A 27885-nucleotide genomic window follows, 5' to 3' on the forward strand; every position below is an offset into this window, starting at 1 on the left:
CTGCATCTGGGTAAGTGCTCAGAAGCTGTTGCATAGCCAAATTATTCTTTGTAGCCCATCGACTAACAATTGCCTCGTGCAAAAAAGCGAACATATATTAGCCTGACAAAATGTGCAACCCGTTTCATTCCTTTCAATTCTCGTTGAGGAATATTCAACTGTTTAGTGAAAAGGACAATTTTAAGTGCATATATTGCCTTTGCCATCCACCTTGCTTGATGCAGAGCCCCCGGGTTCCTGAAACTGAAGTCATTTTTAGACCAACCTCCTAGGTACAGAAGTGAGAGTAGTAATAAAAGTGATCAATGTGTGCAACCCTTAAATATCATCCAGTCTTCTTGAAATTTGTCATATATATCTTTTACATCACTGAGACTCGGGGCGTAAGTCATATGAAAATCACATCTTTGGAAAAATTAAACACCCTACGGTACACCTAAAAGGCTCCCTCAATCTAAGGGCAGATTTTCTCAGTCGGCAGAGACTAGATCCAGGCGAATGGTCTCTTTCTCAGACAGCCTTTCAGAAGATGCAGGTCCAGTGGGGCAGTCAGAGTATGGATCTGTTCGCCTCAAAGAAAAACCACAAGGTTCCTCATTACTTCTCCCTCAATTCAAGGGATCCGTGCGTGGCGGTAGATGCCTTCACTCAGGATTGGATGTCGGGTCTCGTCTATGCCTTTCCACCAATCCCGATGATCCCGAAGGTCCTGCAGAAATTCCTGACAGAGAAGTATACCCTAATCCTGGTGGTCCCCTTTTGGCTCAGAAGGGGCTGGTTAAGTCTTCTGCGATCCCTCAGCCGGGAGGATCCAATCCTGTTTGCCCTGAGGGAGGACCTCCTAACACAGGGCCCAATCAGCCATCCGAACCCCAGGCTTCTCAAACTATCAGCCTTGTTACTGAACAGTCCATCCTCCTAGGTCTGGTTTAACCAGTCCACTCCCAATATTCCTCTCATTTTGGAGTTTCTCCAGGATGGGTTAGATATGGATCTCTCCCCAAACACTCTAAGGGTGCAGGTGTCTGCCCTGGGTGCCCTCTACAACACTAGTCTTTATGATGTCCCCTGGGTTGCTAGGTTTTTGAAAGCTGCAGATAGGCTAAAGCCGAGAATTAAGAATTTGGTAGCCCCATGGAACCTGAACCCAGTTATTTTAGGCTTGTCAGATTCCCCGTTTGAGCCTTTTAGATTCTCTTTCTATCAAGTGGCTTACTCTTAAGACTGTTTTCCTGGTAGCAATATCTTCTGCTAGGAGAGTTTGCGATCTTCAGGCCCTATACATTCAGGAGCCTTTCCTTTAGGTCTTAGAGGATAAGTTAATATTTAAGTTGGACCCAATTTCCTCCCAAAGGTAGTATCCACCTTTCACAGGTCCCGAGATATTGTAATTCCCTCTTTCTGTGCCAATCCCAGGAACGAGCAGGAAGCAAAATTCCATAACTTAGATGTAAGAAGGACAGTTTTTTGTTATTTTGACGCTACCAGGGAAAGGAGGATAGACAAAAATGTATTTGCATTTTTTTTTGGCCCTAATAAAAGTACGAAAGCAGCCAAGAGCGCCATATCCCGGTGGATAAGGAGTGCTTTTACGGAAGCGTATACAGCCTCTGGTAAAGAGTCTCCTCCCTCTCTCAGAGCTCATTCAGTGAGAGCAGTGTCTACCTCCTGGGCCGAAAGGGCCTCTGCCTCCCTAGAGCAGATTTGCAGGGCGGCCACTTGGAACAGGGCCCATACTTTTACCAAACATTATAGGCTTGATGTATTTGCCAATGAGGATATGGCCTTTGGACGCAAGGTCCTGGGTGCCATTTTATATGTCTCTTTTTATGGGAAAGGGGCTTTTTTTTTATTGAAACTTTTTTTATTGTTAAAAACACTTTTTTATTTTACTTTAATTATTTTTTTTGTCCCACTACAGGACTTCAACATTACAGGGTCTGATCCCTGTTTCAAAGCACACAATACATCTGTATTGTACTGCATTGACTATCAATAGACTGATAGTTTGCCTATGAGACCCAGCCTGGGGGCTGGCCTCATAGGGCTCCGTACATTCCGGGCCCCAGGGCCTTTGAATGGCTTAGGGCTGCCATGACAACCACCGGGTCCCCGCCACCGCAGCGTGGGGACCCGATGGATGAGGAGAGGGAGCGCAGTGTTTACCGCGGCATATGAGGGGTTAATGCATGATAACACCGATGCCGGTGGATGTCAATAATAGCCGGATCCCTACCGCTGATCACGACACCACATGTGGGGGAAGAGAAGGACCCCAGGATGAGAAAGCTCGTCCTGGGGCACAAAGTACCGGCCATTTAGGACAAGCATTCTCGTCCTGGGTCTTTAAGGGGTTAAGGCACATAAACGCAGGGGAGTGGATTTCCCCTCTCTCCCCATTCAAAATGCATACACACACAATTGTTATGTGCTTTGTGTATGAGAGAGTTGGAGAAATGAGCTGACAGCTATTGAAGGTGTATGGACACCGTAAGGCAGTGAGTTAGTAAGGCTTTACTTAAAGGGTTATATCTCTCTCTCTCTCTCTATATATATATATATCTCTATCTCTATCTCTCTATCTCTATCTCTCTATCTCTCTATCTCTCTCATCAAAGGCTGACAAAGTTCTTACAAACTTGTCTGTAATTCCCAGGGGGAGGGGTGGGGTGTGAAGGGTGTTTTAGCACTGTACCTCTCACTTCAGTAAAGTTTCTATTAGCCTTAAACAGCGAAACTTAAACTGACTAACTCCATTGCTTGGCCATGCAGATTCTGGACCTTTTAGTTCTTTCTTTCCCTTTCTTCTTCATGTATTGTCAATATAGATACTATTGCAGAGATTGTGTGCTTTATGGCAGCTGTAATGAATGGGAGATAGTTGACAGCAAAATCACATAGACTATGGGTATGGATGGAAACCTTGCGGGAAGTACACAAGGCTGAATCCCCACCCACGCTGGCCAATGGCTTGCTGAAATATGTGTCTATACCCTTACAGTGCCTAGAAAATGGTGGAGTACAGCCTTTAACCCCTAGAGACCAAGGAGAGAGAAGGAACATACAAATACCATATTTGTTTACATATAGAGCTGTTAGGGTCCATTAACACGTCCGTATGTGTTTTGCGGATCCGCAAAACACGGACACCGGCAATTTGCGTTCCGCATTTTGCAGACCGCACATCGCCGTCACTCTCATAGAAAATGCCTGTTCTATTTTTTGTGTGGATCCGGAAGTACGGATCCGCATATGCGGGCGCGGACAGCACATTCCGGCCCCATTGAAAAAGAATGGGTCCGCACCTGTTCCGCAAAATTGTGGAACGGATGCGGACCCATTTTGTGGATGTGTGAATGGACCTTTATTGAATCCTCTGCTTATACTGTTCCAAGCTACACAGCAAAGCTAACAAACAATCTTCAGAACACAAAGTGTCCGCTGTACATAATTTTATTTTCTAATGATTCATTACCATGAATTGTTCATATGAGATTGCTGGGGCTATTTTTTTCCATGTCTTGCAGTTTATTCTTTATTGACTAGGAGGAATTAAAGGTGTTGTCTCACCTCAGCAAATTGCATTTATCATGTAGACAAAATTAATACAAGGCACTTAAAGTGTAACTGCCGTTTTATTTGTGTAATGTATAGGGATAGTGATACTGCCCATTTTTGTAATATACTTTAATTACTGAAATCATACATTTCTAGTAGAAAAATAGCCCTAAAGTGGCCTATTTTGAACCTTAGCAATGCTCCTCTGTTACATAACACAGTCAGTGTTAGCAAGTATCCACAGTTATGTAACAAAAGACAGAGCTAAGGCTTAAAATGGGCCACTTTAGGGCTATTTTTCTCATAGAAATGTATGATTTCAGTAATTAAAGTATATTACAAAAATGGTCAGTATCACTGCCCCTATACATTACACAAATAAAACGGTAGTTACACTTTAATAATGTACTGTCATTGTCCTTATTGCTTCCTTTACTGGCTAGATTAATTTTTCCGTCACATTATACACTGCTTATTTCCATGGTTACGACCACCTTGCAGTTCAGCAGCAGTGGTCGTGCTTGCACACTATAGGAAAAAAAAGTGCTGGACTATGTGCACCCACAGAGTCTCAGCCAGTCGAGAGGCCTGCGCTTTTTCCTATATTGTACAAGCACGACCACCAATGCTGGATTACAAGGTGGTTGTATCCATGGAAACAAGCAGTTTTTAATGGGATGGGAAAAATGAATCTAGCCAGCAAAGGAAGCAATATGGATGACCATAATACAGTAGTAAGTGCCTTGTATTAACTTTCTCTACATGATAAATGCTATTTGCGGCAGGTGACACAACCCCTTTAATGTCTAGCCTCCTATGTATTATAAGTGAGTATTGCTCTAAGAGACACTCCTATGCTTTGCTTATCAGGGTAGTTGATGGTAGCAGTTCTAGCTGTTGTAATGAATACTGAATGCTTCAGGCAGCTGAGATACCCTGTAATAAGATAAAATGTACTGTACTTTTTATGGGGAGGAACTATCTCTTCTGCAGTCGTTCATCCCAATACAGATTTATTGTCAGCCTGTGCTGATGTGTTGTACTCCAATGGCAGGCATTGAGCCCAGAGCTGTGTTTCTGAAGAGCTACACAGCAGGGGAGCTTGTGAACTACTTAAACACAAAGCTGATAAATAATTGCTATGGATTTTAAAGCAAATAAATGTGATTGGTATTTTTTTCCTCACATGCCAAGCAGGTGGAAATGCATTTTCCCACGAACGTTAAGGACTTGTTTGGAATGTATGAACGGCTCTGGATCTGATTTGACATTTTTGAGTGATGGATATTTGTAGGTTTACCAAATCATTCAGCAGATTAATATAACAATGCCATCTTTTCATATAATTGAGTCTAGGAGGAAATGACTAAAGAAATCCTCCATTTTGGCATAAGACTTTGGGTCTTACATCTTGTACTGAATAACAGAAATCTTAGCTGTCTCAGAAAAGACAAATTATTTTAAGGGACACTACCATAATCTTTTCCTCACACATTAACAGCCTATATGGTGTGGTTTGGTACTAAGGACCAGCGGACGCAGTATAGAGACAAAGACCATTTTATAACTCAAAATGTGTTTATTCCGTGTTTATTCACACTTGTTGCAAGTACACAGTACAACAGTTCATTTGCAGTATTGGTGTTAGTTCACACTTAGATAGCTCAAAAAAAGCAAAACTGTCACCTTTGGTCCTGGGTGTTAATTCACACATGACCGGCATAGCTCAGAACAGAGCAGTCCTCTCGGTTTCAGGCCTCCAGCCTGGCACAAGGCTCAGATCCTGGTACAGAGATTGCCAGAGCTTCAATGTCAGAGAGAGAGATAAAATTCCCCACACCTGACACTGCTGGCTGTTTTTTATAGGTCTGACAAAACCTGGCCTGGAATGTGGGGAGTAGTCACCCACCCAGCACTTTGACTACTCCCAGTAAGAGCCATCCCGGATCAGCTATACAGCCATACTAAATAGCAAAGTGTCAAACAGCAACTGCTGCTGACACATGAAAACTGGCTCTTACTCCACCGAGGCCAGGACCCTCAATGACACATACCTACCATCCACAATGATTCCTTGTACCTTCTTACAATGTGAACAATCTAGTTAGCTTCTTTTTTTTTTTTTCTTTTTTATGAGACCACCCCTTTAACTTTCTTAGGCCATTGCTGCCATCAGAGAGAGCCCCACTGTATTGACTTAAAGCATCACAAATTACATGAATCAATTTAATACTGTGAATTATTTATCTAGGATTATCAAGAGAACAATATAGCTGTAATACTGTCATGCTAATTCCTCGTCTACTATCTTGAGGATTACACTTCAGATAACCTTTTCCTTCACAATAGTAGTAAACTGAAAGTGGATTACCTATCTATTTAGGATGTCTTATCATTTGTGTTAACTTCTACAGAAGGACAGTATTTTGTATTTAATTTTCAATGGTTTAGCACTGCCAAAATGAAAAAACTGCCAAAGTCTAAAAGAATTTTTCTTATGACTAAGGAGTTTAAAAAACTCCTGATGGAAGTGTCCCTTTTAAGTACATGATATTTTTGTCCCATATAATCCCTAAGATTTGTTTTGTAAAGTCATTATTTTTCTTTGCTTTCCTTTCAGAATATTACATTGGAAGATGAAGACTATTCAATGAAGCTGGAAGATTTCTAAGTAGCAGAAACATATATATATATATATATATATATATATATCCTGACGCCCTTTCCGTTAGTGATGTCTTCATTTGGAAATGCAATAGAAAACTGGAGTATAAGAAGCACAAGTGATATTTCAGATCTTCAGCATAAACGGGTCTCAGATGGCTGTGCACCTATAAAAGTTTTAGCTGCTGTAGTAGATTCGGCCTACAGTTCATTTTCTGGTGGTTCCTATGTTGCAGAATACCCTCCATTACAGCATGTAAGTTGTCACTTGAATGATGAACAGATTTCTTATATGGACTCTGACTATGTCAAAGCTATTTATAATCCTAGTGGACCAAACCAAAGCCATTTTCAACAGAATTTCAGTTGTGAAGATCGTTCATCTAAAAATTATCCATCCACAAGAATCACTAAATTAAGCAACACCTCACAAGAAACTCTTAATGAGGATCATTTACCTCTAATAAATAATTACACCACCATCCAGCACCTAGAACAGTCTGATATCAATAGGGAATCTGGAGATCATTTCAGCCACAAGAGTAAGAGAAGCCCCACAAGCACAAGTGATCTTTCATCTCCTGAGCACAAACTTAGTCGCCACTATATTGAAGATCACAGCCCTATGTGGTTAAAAGACTCTACACAGGGAGAATTGAACCAGTCATGTGTTACATCCTGCAACTGGGAGAAAAGGGATTATCCTCATTTTACAAGTTCATCATTTCTGTCCTCTGTGGGTAATATGACACAAACACATAATGTTACTTGTATTGACAATGAAAATAATTTCCCTTCTCATGTTAGCATGTTAAATACAGACTGCCTTGAACAAAAAGATTTACAGACAATCCAGCAAATTCAAATGAAATCAGAAGGTCAAAATCAGAGCAATATGTTGAATGTGTTTTCTGATTATTGCCTAAATGAAGGAGTAGCCACTAAAAGCACAAGACGTTCGCTCAATGAACTTGTGTCAGAAAAAATTGACATTAGCAGTAGTTCTTGGAATCCAGCTCAAGAAACTGATTGTTATAATGATGAAGGAACAAATTGTGAAGGAGTAGAGGATCTGGCACATAATCAAATGCTCAAAGAACAATATCGACCACAATCCCAGAGCATGAAGGACCTAGAATGTGATAGTGTTGGACAATGGGATATCAAATACAAAAGTTTGCACACGAGAAATAGCCAAATAATTTACAACAGGCCCAGTGAAGATATATTCGAACAACCTTCAAAAGCAGTGATTTGTGACGATTTCCAAAAAGGCTCTAAAACACACATCAGGAAAGATGCAACAATAAAACCTATCCCTTTGCTTTCCCAGGAGCAAGAAGTGTCTATGACTTTAATGTCTAACTTTTGTGAATTAACCAGTGAGAAGATTAGTAAGGCATCCACCCCCATGCTGTATCATCTTGCTGGAGGAAAGAACAATTCTTTGGCTATGTTAAACTTCAAACATCAGCCTAAGCCTCTAGATGCAAATAAGGAGTCCAAGACATTTCAGGCAACAGACAACTCTACTATATCACAGGTAGCTGAGCCACAAAAGCCTCTTCATAAAACTAAAAGTCAATCACAAATTGTTGATAATTCTGTCATTGACTGCAGTGATTTCAAGACAGATGGTAACTTAACATCAGAAGAAAGTTTTATGTATGACTATAGGGAAAAACTTAAGGTAGCTCAGACAAAGGTCTTGAGAGAAACCTCTTTTAAAAGAAAAGACCTACAGATGAGTTTGCCTGTACGACTAAAATGGAATGCTCCAAAAAGACCTTCCATTGATCATGTCCGATCATATTCTTTGTCTGGATCAAATGAGGAAGCCAAGTTTGTCCAACCCAAAACTTTTGTGGATAGCAACTACAAAAAAGAAGAGCCAGAAAAGCATATCATCTCACGAATTGGAGGTAGAAAAAGGCTTACAAAAGAGCAAAGAAAGTTATGTTATTCTGAGCCTGAAAAGCTTGACCATGTCGGTGTACATAATTCTTTCTCTGTATGGAGCAATGAGGAATCAAGTCAGACCAAATTAGGTGAGCATCATAAAATGAAGTCTATAGATAAAGAACGAACGCTTTCATCTTCTAACCTCTCAAAGACAGAACTAAAGCAAATCCAACACAATGCTCTTGTTGAGTATATGGAGCGAAAAGCATATCAAAGGCCCAGTAGTATTTACCAGTCTCAAATGCAAAAACCAATAGCAGTGAAGTCTTCATCAGAATGGAAATCTTTGGCAAATGAAATGTCAAGCTATAATATTCCACAACAATATTACCATAGAAGATCAACTGGAGCCTCTTCTTCTTATGATGCTACTGTCACATGGAATGACAGACTCCTAAAGATGTCTCAAGGAGATCCTGTAAACTTGGTGGACAAGTATGTAAATGGGAAACATAAAACATACCTTGATCAATTTCCACTAAATAACAAATGTTGTTTCGAAGACTCTTCAACAGCTGTTTCCCAGAAAAACTCAAAATCCGTTAATCATCCTCAGGTAACTGTTACATTACTTACTTAAAGTGGATTTTCCCCCCAAAAAATGCATTGCAATCTGACAGCACTATGTTATAGAGCAGAAGAAGCTGAGCGGATTGATAGATATTTTTGTGAGGGGAAAAAAATATGTAAAATTTGTAATTTATACACTTATATATGCAGCTCTGTGAACTGCTATCGGTACAGGGAGAAGGAGTTATCTCTATGTACACGTATACACACAATGCTTTCAATCAATGGTGACTCCTACCTCTTGTACCAATGAGTATTCAGAGATGGAAATATAAATGTATAAATTACAAGTTTTACTGAATCTTTTCCCACAAAAATATATATCAATCTGCTCAGCTCCTCCTGTTCTGTAACATGGTGCTGTCAGATTGCATAGCATTTTTTGTTGACAGGTCCTTCTAAAGATAAACTTTGATGTAGATCATGCTATTCCATCAGCAGTTAGTATGTTATACAGCAGAGGAGCTGAGCAGCTTGATATTCTATATAGATTAGATCGATATATAGAAAACATTCCGTATAACATGTATTTTATTAATTAAAATCTCTGCTCATTCTGGGCTAAGGAGTCTAGTAGGCAGTCCAAAAAGTTATTGACTACTAATTCTGTATGCACAGTCATACAGTGAAAGTTAACTATGTTAACTATGCCCACTGGACTCCTAAGGAGAATGGGTCACCATAAAATGGTGGCACAAAGTCTTGAGAGCAGGAGCCCCTCTATATGACCTACATCTGCTCTAATAGGACATAAGTATCCAAAAGGGGAACTCCTTTAACCCCTTCCATCCCAGTGCCATACATGTATAGCGGAAGAAGGGGTTTCAAACAGGAGAGGTCCGGGGATAATATCTCCGACCGGCAATAACGCATATCGCAGACATTTAACCCTTAAGATGCCGTGGTCAGATGTGACCACAGCATCTAAATGCCGTAAAAACTAAAGCATGTGCTTCCAGGCCAGGAACGACTCCCCCATGTGGCGATCAGGGGAGCCATTCTTTCGCTCTGATGTGCTGGGTTTCTCAGAAGAGACGCAGCTGTAGTTCCTATGAAGGCCTGCAAGTGGCAGTGCTCCATAGGATAACCACAAATGGAGCTTAGATTGTAGATCTGTTGAACTACAGCAGGGATCAGCAGTCTTTGGCACTCCAGCTGTTGTGAAACTACAATTCCCAGCATGCTCCATTCATTTCTGTGAGGGTTCTCAGAAGAGCAGGGGAAGTATGCATGCTGGGAGTTGTAGTTGCACAACAGTTGGAGTGCCGGAGGTTGCCTACCCCTGAACTAGAGTGTAATGTAAAAGCGATCTGAAGATGGCATATTTGGTGATTCCTAAATGCCTGAATTATTAAAATGTAAAAAATATTAGGTATCAGATAAGGCAAATAGAGCAAAAATGGGCAATTTGCTATTTTTTCATCACTTCACTTACCCCAAAAAAGGGAATAAAATTTGATCAAAAAGTCACACACACTCCAAAATTATATCAATAAAAACTATAGATCATCCTGTAAAAAATAAGCCCTCATACAGCTTTATATACAAAAATGTAAAAAAGTTAAGGGTGTCAGAATATGGCAATGAAAAGAAAAACTATAAGTGTGGTATCGTTGTAATGATTCTGACACAGAGAATGACGGGCACAGGTCAGTTTTACCACATAGGGAATGCCATAGAGACAGAACCTGTAAAACTGTGGTGGAATTGTAGTTATTTTTTTTCCAATTCCTCCCCTTTTGGAATTTTTTTCCTACTTTCCACTACATCATATGCAATATTAAGTAGTGCCATTAGAAAGTATGACTCATCCCACAAAAAACAAGCCTTCATATGGCTATGTGGATGGAAAAATTTAAAAAGTTATGGCTCCGGGAAGGCAGGGAAGAAAAATGAAAACACAAAAATAAAATATGCTCCGGGACACTAGCGGTTAATGCATCACATCAAATCTATATAGTAGTTTCAATGTAGATTAATATAATATAGTTGCTTAGGTATTAATATGATATATATATATAATAATATTATAAGATGCATTTACTTGCCTGTATTTTTAGTTTGTTTTTATATTTCTTAACAAAAGGAAAAAAAGGTACCCAGGACAGAAAGGACAGAAAAGTAAGAAAACCTGGGTATTGTGTAGTTTGATTACCCACTTTAGGGGAAAAATTATACATTTAGTAATATTAGTATGTGTCCTTCAATGTATAGATTAAAGGCTATGAATACCTTTGGGAGTATTTTTGTCTCATTATTGCATTCTTTCCTACTTCTCCTAAAAATCATTCTTCCATCAGTTCCTTATCTCTTTACTCCTGACAGCTCATAAACCCTTATTTAACCTCTTACGGACACAGGTACGCCCTGATGTCCCGGTACTTAAGGACACAGGGCGTACCTGTACGCCCTGTGTATTTCCGATCACCGGCGGGCGGTGATCGGAACTGGATGCCTGCTGAAATCAATCAGCAGGCACCCTGGGTCAATGCCAAGGGGGAATCCTTGCACGGCATCGGGAATTGCCTTCTACAGGAGCCGAGGAGATCCAGCCTCAGGCTGGGTCTCGTAGGCAACCTGTTAGTGTATTACTCTGTGTAATACACTAACAGGCAAAGCATTACAATACAGATGTATTGTAATGCATTGCAGAGGGGATCAGACACCCAAAAGTGAACATCAGAAATAAAGTAAAGACAAAAAAAAGTTTAAAAAAAAGTTTTTTTAAAAAATGAATAAAGTAATAAAATTAAAAAAGTAAAAAAAGAAAAAACGCCCCTTTCCCCTTATTTTATAATAAGAAACAGAAATAAAAAAAAAACACACATATTCGGTATCGCCGCGTCCGTAATGACCAGCTCTATTGATATATATCATGATCCACCATGTCCGATAAATACCATAAAAAAAAATTATAAAAATGGTCACCTTACATCACAAAAAGTGCAACACCAAGTGATCAAAAAGGTGTATGCCCCCCAAAATAGTACCAATCTAACCGTTACCTCATCCCGCAAAAAGTGAGCCCCTATCTAAGCCAATCGCCCAAAAAATAAAAAAAAATATGGCTCAGAATATGGAGACACTAAAACTTTTGTTTACAAAATGCTGGCATTGTGTAAAAGTAAATTTAAACAAAGTATGCATATTAGGTATCGCCGCATCCGTAAGAACCTGCTCTATAAAAATATCATATGACCTAACCCCTCAGATGAACACCCTAAAAAAAAAAAATGTAAAAAAAGCAATTTTTTGGTCACCTTACATCACAAACAGTGTAATAGCAAGCGATCAAAAAGTCATACGCACCCCAAAATAGTGCCAATCAAACCATCATCTCATCCCGCCAAAATCATACCCTACCCAAGATAATCGCTCAAAAACTGAAAAAACTATGGCTCTCTATGGAGACACTAAATTATGATTTTTTTTGGTTTCATAAATAAATAAAAAGTAGACCTATTAGGTATCACCGCGTCCGTAATAGCCTGCTCTATAAAAATATCACATGACCTAACCCATCAGGTGAATACCGTAAAAAAATAAAAATATAAAGTGTAATAGCAAGCGATCAAAAAGTCATACGCACCCAAAAATACTGCCAATCAAACTGTCCTCTCATCCCGAAAAAAAAGAGCCTCTACACAAGACAGTCGCCCAAAAACTAAATAAAACTATGGCTTTCAGAATGTGGAGACACTAAAGAATCATTATTTTATTTATTTTTATGCTTTGTTATGTAAAACTGAAATAAATAACTCAAAAAAATCATATTTGGTATTGTCGCGTCCGTGACAACCTGCTCTATAAAAATACTACATGATCTAACCTGTCAGATGTGTTGTAAAGAACAAAAAATTCAAACGGTGCCAAAACAGCAATTTTTTGTTACCTTTTCTCACAAAAAGTGTAATACAGAGCAACCAAAAATTATATGTACCCTAAAATAGTACCGACAAAACTGACACTCTATCCCGTAGTTTCCAAAATGGGGTCACTTTTTTGGAGTTTCTACTCTAGGGGTGCATCAGGGGGGCTTCAAATGGGACATGGTGTCAAAAAAACAGTCCAGCAAAATCTGCCTTCCAAAAACCGTTTGGCATTCCTTTCCTTCTGCGCCCTGCCGTGTGCCGATACAGAAGTTTACGACCACATATGGGATATTTCTTAAAACGACAGAATCAGGGCCATAAATATTGAGTTTTGTATGGCTGTAAACCCTTGCTTTGTAACTGAAAAAAATGAAAAATCTGCCAAAAAAGTAAAATTTTTAAATTTTATCTCCATTTTCCTCACAAAGTGACTTCAGACCTGGACTGGTCCTGAAAAAGTGGGTTTTGGAAATTTTCTGAAAAATTTCAAGATTTGCTTCTAAACTTCTAAGCCTTGTAATGTTGCATTCCCCCCCCCCCCCCCCCCCCCCCCCAAGAAAAAATGCCATTCCTAAAATGATCCAAACATGAAGTAGACATATGGGGAATGTAAAATAATCTCAGAATGGCCTGGATAAATAAAAGCATTTTAAAGTTATTCACACATAAAATGACACTGGTCTAGTCCTTAAGGTGAAATATGGCCATGTCCTTAAGGGGTTAAAGTATCAGGCAAATGATAGGGAATGAATGTTACTACAGACATTGATTCCTGATAATTGCCTATGTAAGGGTGCCACTGATCACAGAATGAACAAGCAAACACTCATTCAGGTGAAAGCATTGTGGATGCGCCACCGAAAATCATTGTTTTAGGGCAGTGGATTCTCCTGATCGTTCCTGATATTTGCTTGTGCATTGGCTCATGTGAAGGGGTTAATTAAAAATCTTGGACAACCCCGATTATGTCTTAAAGGGGTTGTACAGTGCTACAATATTGATGACCTATTCTCAGGCACCCCCGCTAATCAGCTGTTAGAATGAGAAAAGCAGTTGTAATTACACTGCATCGCCTCTACAAAGGAGAGAGACAAAGTGAAAGCAGTGCTTGCACAAGAATAGGAGCCATGATGCTGGAGCAGTGGGTCTATTAGAAGTTAAAAAACGAACTTTTATTGATATGCTAATGAGCCTCTAGGTGCTATGGGGGCGTCTTTTCAGCACCTAGAGGCTCTGTCCACTCACACAAAATGCCCCCCAGCGCGTCCCTCCAGCCTGCCCATCTCCTCTGGAATGCGATCCTCCCTCTGAGCCAGCGGACGAATTATCGCGCCTGCGCCGTGCGCGTCTGTATTCGGCGCAGGCGCAGTGAATGTCTGACCGCTCCCTGCACAGACATCTCCACTGTGCCTGCGCCGATGACGTCAGAGTGCTCCGGCAGCAAGCAGTGGAGATGTCTGTGCAGGGAGCGGTCAGACATTCACTGCGCCTGCGCCGAATACAGACGCGCAGGCACGAGAATTCGTCCGCTGGCTCATCGGGAGGATCGCATTCCAGAGGAGATGGGCAGGCTGGAGGGACGCACTGGGCGGCATTTTGTGTGAGTAAACGGAGCCTCTAGGTGCTGAAAAGACCCCCCATAGCACCTAGAGGCTCATTAGCACATCAATAAAAGTTCGTTTTTTAGGCAAACGGCTGCACACAAAGGTATTATAATAGCATTGTTTGGTAGAGCAGACACTAGCGGATCGCTAGTGTCTGATAGCTAATTATGTCAAAACGAGGTGATAGAAACCCTTTAAGCACTTTTCTTTGTTTGGAAAACAGTCCATAAACACTGCAGTCTGTAAATCTCTGTCCTGAGGGACAGGGAGAGACTAATACATTGCACTATGTGTCCAGTGTATTTTTTAAGGCTCCTAATAACCAAACGGCTCAATACTCTTTTGTACTATTTTGGATACTACTGTAGTGGTTGGGATCTGTAGCTGTGCTATGCTGCCCTTACATAAGGAGGCATATTAAGCTGACAGGTCCACTTTAAAATGTGCAGTCGAGCCTAACTGTCATGTGCCTTTAATAGTACTAGTCTTCTGGGCCATTATGGCCTGCGTGTAACTGAACCACTGAATCCTCTAAAGTTACGCCCCTGATAAGCTGATCCATTTTATGCTGTACACAAATTGTACATGTACAAGTTGTTCCTCAAGTTACAACTGCACAACTATTGTATGTTGAAACCATCGTAACCCCCAAAAGGTCATCCAAGATAGGAGAAAATGAAGAAAGATAAGCAGATAACTAGGACAGATAAAACAAGTCCTTACATATAACAGTCAGGAATAGCTGCTAACTTGTAACTAATACAGCTAGTTTTCCAGAGAAGTGACCTTGATTGGTTGGCTCTGAGTCTGAAGCATTGTATGTTGAGTCTAATTTCAACTTACAATGGGTCAGATAAGACCATTGTATGCTGAAAATATTGTATCCTGAGGCCATTGTATCCGAAGGGATCACTGTAATAAATAATTGTGAACCTTTAACAGATTACATAGCAAATAAATTGCTTCAGTATGTTACCAGTAATGGTGCTGTGACTCTCCTTAGGTACCAGCTGGGCACTTGACTTCCTCCACAACGGCACCTTCAAACAATAACCATGGTTGTGACAACAGGTGAGAATAATGGACATATTTGTGACTATGTAACAGAATATAATGTAGAGCATTCTCTGAAAATCAATAGCAAAATCCTACGGATGTGGCAATCCTTAACTTGACACTTAAATTCTTCCAAGCATATTTAACATGTTATCTGCCCCTGTGTGCCAGTGGGGTGTGGCAGAGGCATCATGGTGGAGGCGTGTAATCTGCGCTAGAAAGTGATGCAAATTATAGCTCATATTTACGTAAACTCATGGTTGATTAGAGTACTCTACCAGAGAAGATTTGACTTTCTGGAGCGCAACGGATCTGTGATGTGAATAATTTATTAATAAATTAGGGGTATCTCACTTTGGTGCAAATTAGATCAAGACTGAAGTATGAAATTCCAGTCATTAAAAATTCATCCTACTGAGTATTTAGTGTGAAGTGTCAGGATGAGGATTGCTACATCTTTACAGCAAATATATACTGTACAATAGAAGACAGCATTTGAGCATTTCTGAGAAAAAGCAGGGTTTGAACTCAAGTTTCCATACATAGATAATCTACATAAAAAGCAGAGTAACGGTCTGTTCACATGTCCGCAAAATGGGTCCGCATCCGTTCCGCAATTTTGCGGAATGGCTGCGGACCCATTCATTTTCAGTAGGGTCGGAATGTGCTGTCCGCATCCGCATTTGCGGATCCGCACTTCCGTTCCGCCAAAAAATAGAATATGTCCCATTCTTGTCCGCAAGAAAAGGCATTTTCTATAAGAGTGCCGGAACGCACATTGCCGGTGTCCGTGTTTTGCGTATCCTCAAAACACATACAGACGTGTGAATGGACCCTTACTCTGTAAATACATGCATTAGTTATGTAGCATGGAAGCTAAATCATAGCTTGTAGTATTCTCCAGAGATGCATTTACATTTTTGCATGCTTCAGAGCTCAAATCTGTAAACTTTTCATGTATTTGCAGAGAATTCTTTTATGATTTGCATTGTGGGAAGTGTAATCTTTCCATCAGATACTGTACAGTAATCTGATATAAAGAGATGATTTAGGGCATTGGAATATGTCCTTCTCACAGTGAAGGAGAGCCATCTAAACAGCTGACCGCAGTTTGGCTGTTTCCAGCGCTTATGTGGTGAGATATTTGGGCTGCTGATAATGCTGTCTGTCCAACCACATAGTTATAAGAAACAGTGGAGGGGTCCTAGAGGTGGAACACCCAAGGTTGTTGTAGACCTCCTCTTTAAGACTCAAAGCCATCAAAACTGTACCTAACTAAACATGTATAATAATTCCAGCTTGCACAGATACTTTGTCAAGTTTGCCTCTGTCCTGCTGCAACTGCTGACAATAATCGGACAATAATTGGGCAGATTTACTAATACTGTCTAGTAGTGAAGGGTGTATTAGACACCCCGATGCTGCAAGTGATTATCGGGAGGGAACTGTTCCCTCCCAGCAGTTGCCGGATAGCTAGCAGAAGACATCACAGCTATTACATGCAGCAAGGTCCTCGCTATGCTGTCGCCCGTCCCCATGCAGGACAGCGGTGTCCCGGCGGCAGATTGTGTGGCAAAAAGTGTAATACTTTATATGTGCTCAAAATTGTACCATTAAAAAATACATATCCTCCTGCAAAAAAAAACACCTCATGCATCTATGTTAAAATAAAATGAAAAAAATCACTGCAGCCAGTTTTCGATACCAGATCGGCATAGGGCCATCTCCCTGCACCACTGCCGATCAGCTGTTTGAAGAAAACGCAGAGATCGTACAAGCACTGCCTTCTCCTTACAGTTTATCTGCTCGCCATCGACATCACAGCAGCAAGCAGGTATAATTACAGTTCCTCCGTCCCCATTCGTTTCAATCGGAAGAAGCGGTTACAAGCGCTGCATTCTCTTCATACATCTGATCAGTGGGGTTGCCAGGAGTTCAACCTCCACTGACCTGATATTGATGACCTATCCTGAGGAGAGGTCAGAAATATACAAAACTGGCCAACACATGGCAGATTTTTCACAAGGAGTTTTGCATGTATTCCACCCCCAAATCCGCTTGGTATCAGCAGGGAATCTCCTATTGTTTTCAATGGGACCTTTTACTGCAGTTCATACAGCCACGCATTGAGAAAAAACATGTCCTTTCTTTGTGTGTAGGTTTGCGTGGAAACTGCAGTGGGTGTCCACACACAGATTAGCCCCATTGAATGAGGCTTACCTGTGGTCAGATCCATGGCATTCAAACACCAAATCTGTGGCAGAAATCTGAGGAACAGCCTTGGAGTTCTGCTGCTTTCTTTGCAGCAAATACAAGTAGGATTTTTGTGATGTGTATTTTCACCCTTTGAGCATACCCTTAGAGGACATCCTAACCTATTGCTACTTTTTTTTATTTTTCTGTTTATAATAGACTGTCTGTTACAATGGATAGTGCTGCACATGAGAAGAAGAAAGACTGCACGTCCAGGAGCAGAGGAAAGTCCATGGAAGAATTGGGAACTTCAGATAAAATAAAGCTTTCTGTGCTGAGTCAAAGCTCAGAGCAGCTTTACCACATGAAAGGCCCAGCGCTCAGCCCACAGTTGGGAAACGTGAGTGGCACAGCTGTGGTCCATCACGACAAGCTGAAGTCCAGTCCTGAGCCAGGAAGCCAGCCCAGACAAACAAGTAAAGAGGATCTGCTGGGGCCTCATACATCTCATATTGCAAAGTTGGCACATGAGAGACATTCCAAGCCCCAGAGAGGCATAGATAATTCCAGCACCTCTCCTCCTTCGCAGTTTTACCCTAGGACTACAGAGCAATCACGCTCTCCACAAACAAACTATGAGGTTTCTTCAAAGCCCAGTGGCATCAGCATGGCTGATATTTGTAACCTCCCTAATATTTCACTGGAGAAGACTATACAGTCAGCATGTCCTTCTGAGGAGGTGCCGCGAGCTCACAGTCCCTTACTTCTGCAGGCACATCTACAACAAGAAGTTATGAGTATGCAAACACCAAGGTAACAAATGTAACTCTAAAACCATGTTTGCAAAATATAAGTATTGTATGTGCAGCTTATAGGATGCACTGCCGGATGGTTGTTCATATTGATTTCAATAGGAAAAAGGGAATAAACCACAGTCTGGCCGCCACTTATCCTTTTGTGGGGAACAAAGGATCGGGCATGTTTAAATTCTACATCGAGCTCAGAGTACTTGTGTATAGGAGGTTGGGAGAGAGCATTAGGCCAAGGGGTATCTCATGTGTATAGTGAGCCTTCATACTATCAGCTTAACTTGAGGGTATATATGGCTCTTTAAAAGGTTTATGCCAAGTTTATAAGTTATCCCCTATCTGCAGGATAGGGGATAACTAGCTGATTGCTGGGGGACTGACCGCTGGGACCCCCACCGATCATGAGAACAGGGGTCCCACTAGTGTTTCTATTTTGCGGTATTGAGATCCATCATAGGGTCTCAATACCGGAAAAAAACACTTCCATTTTGTCCCTATTCATTGTCAATGGGGACAAAACATAACTGAACAGAACAGAGTGCTCCAAATGCATTTCGTTCCGTTTGGTTGCGTTCTCATACCAGAGGGCAAACCACAGCATGCTGCGGTTTTCTTTCAGTCACGGGATGCGGAGCAAGACGTCATGACCCACAATGCAAGTCAATGGGGACGGATCCGTTTTCTCTGACACAATCGAAAACGGATCCATCCCCCATTGACTTGAATGGAGTTCATGACGGATCCATCTTGGCTATGTTAAAGACAATACAACCGTATCTGTTCATAACGGATGCAGATGGTTGTGTTATCAGTAACGGAAGCGTTTTTGCTGAACCCTGCCGGATCCAGTAAAAACACTAGTGTGAAAGTAGCCTTACTCTGACGAGAGTAAGAAGGGGATGAGTGACTGTATTGGAGCATCACACATTACACTGATAAGTGCAACGTTCTTGTATGGCCTAGCAAGAGAACAATAGAGCTGTCGTATTGTAATCCTAATTCTAGTAATCTGCTACTTAATAGATATCATCTTTCCTTTACAGCGGCAGCAAACGAACAATGGGTTAGCTATATAGTTTTATCTCTCTGTGCTGATTGCTACAGAAACAGAATATTTTGTAGTTAAAGGGGTTGTCTGCTTATCCTATATTGAGGACCTGTCTTCAGGATAGGTCATCAATATCAAATCTGCAGGGGGGAGGGGGTATCCGTTTTGGGGGGGGTGGCGCAACTCTCAGCACCCCCTCTAATCAGCTGTTTGAAGAGAACGCAGTGCTCCTGTAAGAGCTGCATTTCTTTACTGTTCACCTGCTCACCGCTGCAATGTCGACGGCGAGCAGGTGTAACTACAGCTCTTCCCTCCTATTCACTTGAAGAAGAGGGAGCCATCCCATTGCCGCAATGTCGACGGCAAGCAGGTAAACTGAGGAGAGCAGAGGGCTCGTACTAGCGCTGCATTCTTTTTATAAAGCTGATCAGCGGGGTACCGGCAGACGGCCCCATGCCAATCTGATATTGATGACCTATCAATATAGGTTAAGCGAGAAAACCTTTCATTTTCAGTAGAAAAGTACTGCCAATGGCTAAAAAGGTACATTAGGGTTCGGTCCTACATGTGGGCAAAACCATGCTGGCATGCTAGTCTGTGCAGTGTTAATTAAATAGTTATTCCAGCCAAATAAAAAAAGCGTTTTAGTGGGGTATACAAATGGTGTAAAAAATAACAGAGCATGAACTCGCCTCATCAATCCACTGTTCTCCTGATGGTGCCTGGGTCCCCACTGCGCACCACTTCCTGCTTAGCACAGCAGTCATAGCCATTCCCTGGCGGGCAGGGCATCAGGGATCCGGGCGCTGTCAGAACTTCAGAGGCTCAGTAAGGTGAGTATTAGCTCTGTTTTTGTGGTTGTGTGGTTTGTGCAGGTAAACTTGCAAACCCAGACGGTCATCATTTTTCAACAATTACACTCAGTTCAAAAACCACATGTCCCCCAGGTTTTCCCCCAGTACCTGGAACTGCACCCTTAGATATGTGTTGTACAGCACTACTGATATGTATGTATATATGTGTGTGTGTGTGTGTGTGTATATATATATATATATATATATATATATATATATATATATATATATCGTATCTGAGGACAGATGTAAATGACAGATGTAAAATGCCTGGTATTAGTACTTTCATAGATCACATGGTCCTTCTGAAGCATCTCAATAGAAACCTTTCCATTCTCTGTAGACTGTATTCATTTCTGTATCAGTCTGTTAGCTAGTAATATTATTGTAATATGTATCAGCCTGTCTTGTAATATTGGCTTAGTGTTTCTTATTCATTTCAAGCCCTTTTAATTACTTTTCGTTGTTTCTTTAAGCTTGGAAGCCTGTGTTCCATGGTTCGATAATGAAGTGAGGGCTGAAGCAAGTGAACTTTGTAAGAGTTCAGTAACTGAAGAGCCAAGCGTATCTGTGGCAGAAAATCAAGAATCTGGAGCAGAAAAATCCACAAATGTCCAGTTTTTAAGTATTTTGCAGCAAAAGGATGTTGATATTGCTTCCTCCAGCCATGAGAATGGAAAAGACGTAGCCAGTTCTTTCATCCATAGTAAGAGCAGTGTTAATGATGAAGCTCCTGAGCCAGAATCCTGCATGGAGGAAAAAGGTTATGCACTTAGGCAAGACTTGACCAAACACATATTAAAATCCCATGCCGAAGAAAGGTACACAGAGCTAGTAAAGGAGATCACCGCAAAAGACAAGTCTCTGGTTGATGTTCTGAAACCTCTTCCTGTAAGGGAATCTGCAATCAGCCTCATGAAAAGCCTGTTCATTGTAGACATTTCAACACGACAGAGATCCAGAAACCAGGAATTAAAGAACAAGTAAGTGGATCAATTGATAAGTAAGGAATTTGAGCTGATGTGTTTAAAGGGTTTCTGTCCCCTGAAAAATGGGTATTAAGCTGGCTGACATTAGCGATGTGCTCAGGGCGCAGTGAGGAAGCCAGCAGTCGCCGAGCGTCCTTCCCTCACTGCACCTGCGCCGAATACTGAACGGCGCGAGATATACACTGCAGACACGGCCAGCAGGAGGAGAGCAGCGCTGCCTGGCCCTGTCAATCAAGAGAAGGCGGCGTGAAAAGAGGTGGACAAACTGAGCCTCTAGGAGCAGGTTCAACGAGTCCCCCAATAAAGGCTTCAGGCAGTGAGATGGCACTAATATAGTTATGTTCAGCTGACATTAGCACATCACTAATGTCAGCCAGCTTAATACCCATTTTTCAGGTGACTGAAACCCTTTAATTACAATATGTATTTAGGCTGTGATCACATGTTGCTGCTGTGGTGCAATTTTTCCAGTGATGTGAAGACCGTCGGTCAACTCAGATGTTAAGGAGATAAGTGAGAGCTCAGAGAGTCTCAGACAATATAAGATATAAAGAAAGAGACTCAGTCCGTTAGAGGAGCAGAAGAACAAAAATAGCAGAAGTGCACATAACTGACCCAAACAGTGCAAAACAGATCCTATTGACTACAGTGTAGTCCGTTCAGTTATCATTCAAGATTCCGCATGCAGGACTTTTTTGTCCGGTCTTTTTGTTGGAATCTGCGACAGTGGCCCTAAACGGAGAAGCCACTTAGTAAAAAAAAAACTCATTTATCATTCAGATCATAAACCAAAATTCCTTCAGATCCCAGACCAGAGCGTAAAATTCATTAAACCCCTAAATTCATTCAGAAACAAAAAAAAACTACTGATAGGTGAAGGTATTACAAATATGATTAAAAAGCAAACAAATCCCTGATTCACACTGTCTCCCATTTATGTACATTTACAAAATGGTTATATCTCATCAATGTACATGAATGATAGAAATTGGGATTGGCTAAATTAATTCAAACCCCAGTGCAAACATAAAAAAAATCTGACTTTAATATATTTACCACTCCCAAGTCCTCTTGGCTCTTTCCTTCGGCCACCTCGCTCCTGATAATTTTAGAATTAGTTTGCGCCACACAGTATTAATACACGTAGCAAATGCACTTCATTGTGCGTTGTGATATAACAATGCCATTGTCGGAACAGAAAATGCCTACCTGCTCAGGGGCCAACCATTGCGTGATGTCACATGATGTGCACAAAGGACTGGTAATGTCATGTGATCCCTAATATGACTTGGAATACCATAATAGCTAAGATGGGAGGTCACGGACCTGAGCAGTGATGTGTCCGCAAGCGGCACATGACCGCTGAGACCAATGAATGGCAACAGCTTGTTTTCTGTAGACTAAGCATTTTTAAGACCATAAGTAACATTTCTGTGGGGGTTTGGATAACCCCTTTAATCTATAAAATATTGAAGGAATTGTCTGGTTCAGGACAGTGGCCTCCAAACTGTTTTTGTTTACAAGCCGAGCATTGATACCAGTAGTATGGCACGTAGTATGGCACATGATCGCTGTGACCACAGATTGGCTGCAGCAGTCACTGGCAGCTTGTACACAAAGAGCAGCAATGGCGCATTTGTGCTACAAGGGGGGGTGGAGTTTGTTTGTAAAGTTAGGCCCCTTTCACACGAGCGAGTATTCCGCGCGGATGCGATGCGGGAGGTGAACGCATTGCACCCGCACTGAATACTGACCCATTCATTTCTATGGGGCTGTGCACACGAGCGGTGATTTTCACGCATCACTTTTGCGTTGCGTGAAAATCGCAGCATGCTCCTCTTTGTGCGTTTTTCACGTAACGCAGGCCCCATAGAAATGAATGGGGTTGCGTGAAAATCGCAAGCATCCGCAAGCAAGTGCGGATGCGGTGCGATTTTCACGCACGGTTGCTAGGAGACGATCGGGATGGAGACCCGAACCTTATTATTTTCCCTTATAACATGGTTATAAGGGAAAATAATAGCATTCCTAATACAGAATGCTAAGTAAAACAGGGCTGGAGGGGGTTAAAAAAAAAAAAATCATTTAACTCACCATAATCCACTTGCTCGCGATGCGGGCATCTCCGTCTTGTCTCTTTTACTGTATAGGACCTGTGGAGAGCATTAACTATAGTTTAAGGACCTGGGATGACGTCACTCCGGTCATCACATGGTACGTCACATGATCTTTTACCATGGTGATTCACCATGGTAAAAGATCATGTGACGTACCATGTGATGACCGGAGTGACGTCATCGAAGGTCCTTTAGCCAGGTCCTAAAGAAAAGAATACAGAAGCAGATGCCGGCTGCGCTATCAAGTGGATTAAGGTGAGTTAAATTATTTTTTATTTTTTTTAACCCCTCCAGTGCTATTTTACTTTTCATTCTGTATTCAGAATGCTATTATTTTCCCTTATAACCATGTTATAAGGGAAAATAATACAATCCACAGAACACCGATCCCAAGCCCGAACTTCTGTGAAGAAGTTCGGGTTTGGGTACCAAACACGCACGATTTTTCTCACGCGAGTGCAAAACGCATTACAATGTATTGCACTCGCGCGGAAAAATCGCGGGTGTTCTCGCAACGCACCCACGCATTTTTTAACAACGCCCGTGTGAAAGAGGCCTTATAATATTTGCGACTCCTTTATGTGAAATATTTGTCCTTTACATAAGACTTTTTATTTTAATTTTTTTACTCTAATTAGGATCAATCTTGAAGTTCAACCTCATTCAATAAACATGTTGCCTGCACAGACCTGTAAACAGAAGCCAGATGGGGAATACCTAGATGACATCAGTTTGCTCAAGGTTAGTCAAGTCCTAAGCCCTATTATTAAAGGGGTTGTCTGATTGTGTACATAACAAAGGCCCCCACATGGTGTAAAGTAATACAATATTCCCCCTGGTCCAGAGCATTCAGTTTCTGGCCAGTCTCCAATCAATATGCTGAAAATGACCACTTAGGCAACCACTGGCCACAGCAGAGACCCGTTTCAGCCAGTGATTGACTGAGCAGTCATTTTGTGTGTGTCAATAGGCACCAGGAAGTAGCAACAGGCAGGGACCGTGAAGAATTGGACCAAGAACGGTGAGAGATTAGTAAGGTGTGTATGAGCTATTTTATAATTTTTTTACCATGTGGATAATTTTTTTAAAATGTAAATGGTCAGACCACCCCTTTAAAGGGATATTCTAGTTATGTAACGCTATCCACAGGATAACTATTAGATCATAGGGGTCCTACTGCTGGGACCCCCAATGAGCATGAGAACAGGGGGTCCCGTACCCCATGGAGCACCCCAAAATGAATGGAGCTGCCGGTCATGCATGAGCACAGCTACTTCATTCATTTCCACAGGTCTCAGACATGGCAGCCACAAGCACATCCAACAGGCCATTCCGTTCATTTCTGGGGGCGTTCTCACATTCCCAGAAGTAGGACCCCCGACAATCTAATAGTAATCCTCTATTCTGTGGATAGGGGATATCTTTACATAACCAGAATATCCTTTTATGTATACAGTCAGGTCCATAAATATTAGGACATCGAAACAGTTCTAACATTTTTGGCTCTATACACCACCACAATGGATTTAAAATGAAACGAACAAGATGTGCAGACTGTAAGCTTTAATTTGAGGGTATTTACATCCAAATCAGGTGAACGGTGTAGGAATTACAACAGTTTGCATATGTGCCTCCCAAAAGTAATGGGACATAATAATAATCATAAATCAAACTTTCACTTTTTAATTCTTGGTTGCAAATCCTTTGCAGTCAATTACAGCCTGAAGTCTGGAACGCATCGACATCACCAGACGCTGGGTTTCATCCCTGGTGATGCTCTGCCAGGCCTCTACTGCAACTGTCTTCAGTTCCTGCTTGTTCTTGGGGCATTTTCCCTTCAGTTTTGTCTTCAGCAAGTGAAATGCATGCTCAATCGGATTCAGGTCAGGTGATTGACTTGGCCATTGCATAACATTCCACTTCTTTTCCTTAAAAATCTCTTTGGTTGCTTTTGCAGTATGCTTTGGGTCATTGTCCATCTGCACTATGAAGCGCCGTCCAATGAGTTCTGAAGCATTTGGCTGAATATGTGCAGATAATATTGCCCGAAACACTTAAGAATTCATCCTGCTGCTTTTGTCAGCAGTCACATCATCAATAAATACAAGAGAACCAATTCCATTGGCAGCCATACATGCCCACGCCATGACACTACCACCACCATGCTTCACTGATGAGGTGGTATGCTTAGGATCATGACGAGTTCCTTTCCTTCTCCATACTCTTCTCTTCCCATTACTCTGGTACAAGTTGATCTTGGTCTCATCTGTCCATAGGATGTTGTTCCAGAACAGTGAAGGATTTTTTAGACGTCTTTTGGCGAACGCTAATCTGGCCTTCCTGTTTTTGAGGCTCACTAATGGTTTACATCTTCTGGTGAACCCTCTGTATTCACTCTGGTGAAGTCTTCTCTTGATTGTTGACTTTGACACACATACACCTACCTCCTGGAGAGTGTTCTTGATCTGGCCAAATGATGGGAAGGGTGTTTTTTTCACCAGAGAAAGAATTCTTCAGTCATCCACCACAGTTGTTTTCCGTGGTCTTCCGGGTCTTTTGGTGTTGCTGAGCTCATCGGTGCGTTCCTTCTTTTTAAGAATGTTCCAAACAGTTGTTTTGCCCACGCCTAATGTTTTTGCTATCTCTCTGATGGGTTTGCTTTGTTTGTTTCAGCCTAATGATGGCTTGCTTCACTGATAGTGACAGCTCTTTTTGGATCTCATCTCGAGAGTTGACAGCAACAGATTCCAAATGCAAATAGCACACTTGAAATGAACTCTGGACCTTTTATCTGCTCATTGTAATTGGGATAATGAGGGAATAACACACACCTAGCCATTGAATAGCTGAGAAGCCAATTGTCCCATTACTTTTGTCCCCTTAACAAGTGGGAGGCACATATGCAAACTGTTGTAATTCCTATGCCGTTCACCTGATTTGGATGTAAATACCCTCAAATTAAAGCTGACAGTCTGCAGGTAATGCACATCTTGTTCGTTTAATTTTCAAATCCATTGTGGTGGTGTATAGAGCCAAAAATGTTAGAATTGTGTCGATGTCCCAATATTTATGGACCTGACTGTAGGTGATTTTTATCAAGAAATAATAGCAGTTGATATTTGAGCTACACATAGATTAGTCTTGGGGGGCAGTTATCAGGACCGGCATTCCATACATCAGTTTTGATCCCTGTGTGCCTGGGTGAGACACGCCTAATTTATTAAGAGACAGATGCCTCTTAATAAATTCGGCACATTTCTGGCCCTCCATGCACCTGAAACTGAAGTCTATGCCAGCTAGAGGCTGGCGTAGACTTGAGCTATGACTTACGCCAGTTTCTGGCATGTTATAGTAATTCCTGCAGACCGAGGGATCTGCACTAACCCTTCCCCCCTCCCCGCTAAGCCCCAACACCTTTTTCTCGCCAATTTATGAAAGTGGTGAGAAACTTAAAATAGAGGCGTAAACACTTTAGTAAATGTCCTTCAATGTGTCCAAATGTTATATTTTCTTACCAAATTTTTACTCCTTTACAGACAGAACTTATTTCTAACATCAGTTCACAACTGCAAGAACTTTGTGGTGAAAGGGAACTTCTCCTTTCTGAAATCAGTCAAAATTCAAGACATGGCACAGATATAGAGGCTGTTGTGAAGGAAGTCTGTAAACCCAATGAATATGAGCGCTACATGATGTTTATTGGGGACCTTGAGAAAGTGGTGAGCCTCTTGTTCTGCCTGTCAATGAGGCTCACTCGGGTTGAAAATGCTTTAAGCCAAATTGATAGGCATACAGATGCAGAAGAAATGGTAAGCTGTCTTCCTTCATGAGTATGTATACACAGCTTTTGTCACTGTGGTTGGCACATTAATGGTATTCCTTGCCATCCTGTTAAAACCTTAAGTTATGCATCCTATTTTGGCATTTTTGCATTTCAAGAGCCATTCATAATGTTTTTCATTTTTATATCAACATAGCTGTATGAGGACATTTTTGTTTGCAGTACAAGGTGCATTTCTTTAATGGCACTGTTTTGGGGAACGTATTGGTTTGTGGGGTAGTTGTAAAAATAGCAATTCTGCCTTTATTTTTTGGGTTTACCGTAGTTTTTACAGTGTGCGGTATAAATGATTATGTAGATACAAATTAAAGTTGAATCTGCTGACAGGCCCTTTAACCCCTTAAGGACTCAGCCCTATTTCACCTTAAGGACTTGGCCATTTTTTGCAAATCTGACCAGTGTCACTTTAAGTGCTGCTAACTTTAAAACGCTTTGACTTATCGAGGCCATTCTGAGATTGTTTGTTCGTCACATATTGTACTTCATGACACTGGTAAAATGAAGTAAAAAAAAAAATCATTTTTATTTATAAAAAAAATACCAAATTTACCAAAAAAAAATTAAAAAATTGCAAATTTCCAAGTTTCAATTTCTCTACTTCTATAATACATAGTAATACCTCCAAAAATAGTTACTTTACATTCCCCATATGTCTACTTCGTGTTTGGATCATTTTAGGAATGATATTTTATTTTTTGGGGATGTTACAAGGCTTAGAAGTTTAGAAGCAAATCTTGACATTTTTCAA

At 41.2% G+C, this 27885-nt stretch overlaps 1 protein-coding gene across 3 annotated transcripts in view; it reads left to right on the forward strand.

Annotated features, from left to right (window-relative positions):
* The window catches only part of SHROOM1 (shroom family member 1), a 146958-nt gene that overhangs the window by 97710 nt on the left and 21363 nt on the right, over positions 1 to 27885 (forward strand). For 2 of the 3 annotated variants that reach the window (XM_040405689.1, XM_040405697.1), the window contains 6 exons: positions 6179 to 8740; positions 15234 to 15301; positions 17699 to 18292; positions 20667 to 21173; positions 23935 to 24037; positions 26833 to 27105. In XM_040405689.1, the coding sequence (XP_040261623.1) occupies positions 6293 to 8740; positions 15234 to 15301; positions 17699 to 18292; positions 20667 to 21173; positions 23935 to 24037; positions 26833 to 27105 (3993 nt within the window). In that variant the 5' untranslated portion in view covers positions 6179 to 6292. The remainder of the gene's footprint in view (positions 1 to 6178; positions 8741 to 15233; positions 15302 to 17698; positions 18293 to 20666; positions 21174 to 23934; positions 24038 to 26832; positions 27106 to 27885) is intronic. The other variant, XM_040405706.1, reaches the window with a different exon arrangement.

The sequence above is a fragment of the Bufo bufo genome, chromosome 1, assembly GCF_905171765.1.
Source record: "Bufo bufo chromosome 1, aBufBuf1.1, whole genome shotgun sequence".
NCBI lineage: Eukaryota > Metazoa > Chordata > Amphibia > Anura > Bufonidae > Bufo > Bufo bufo.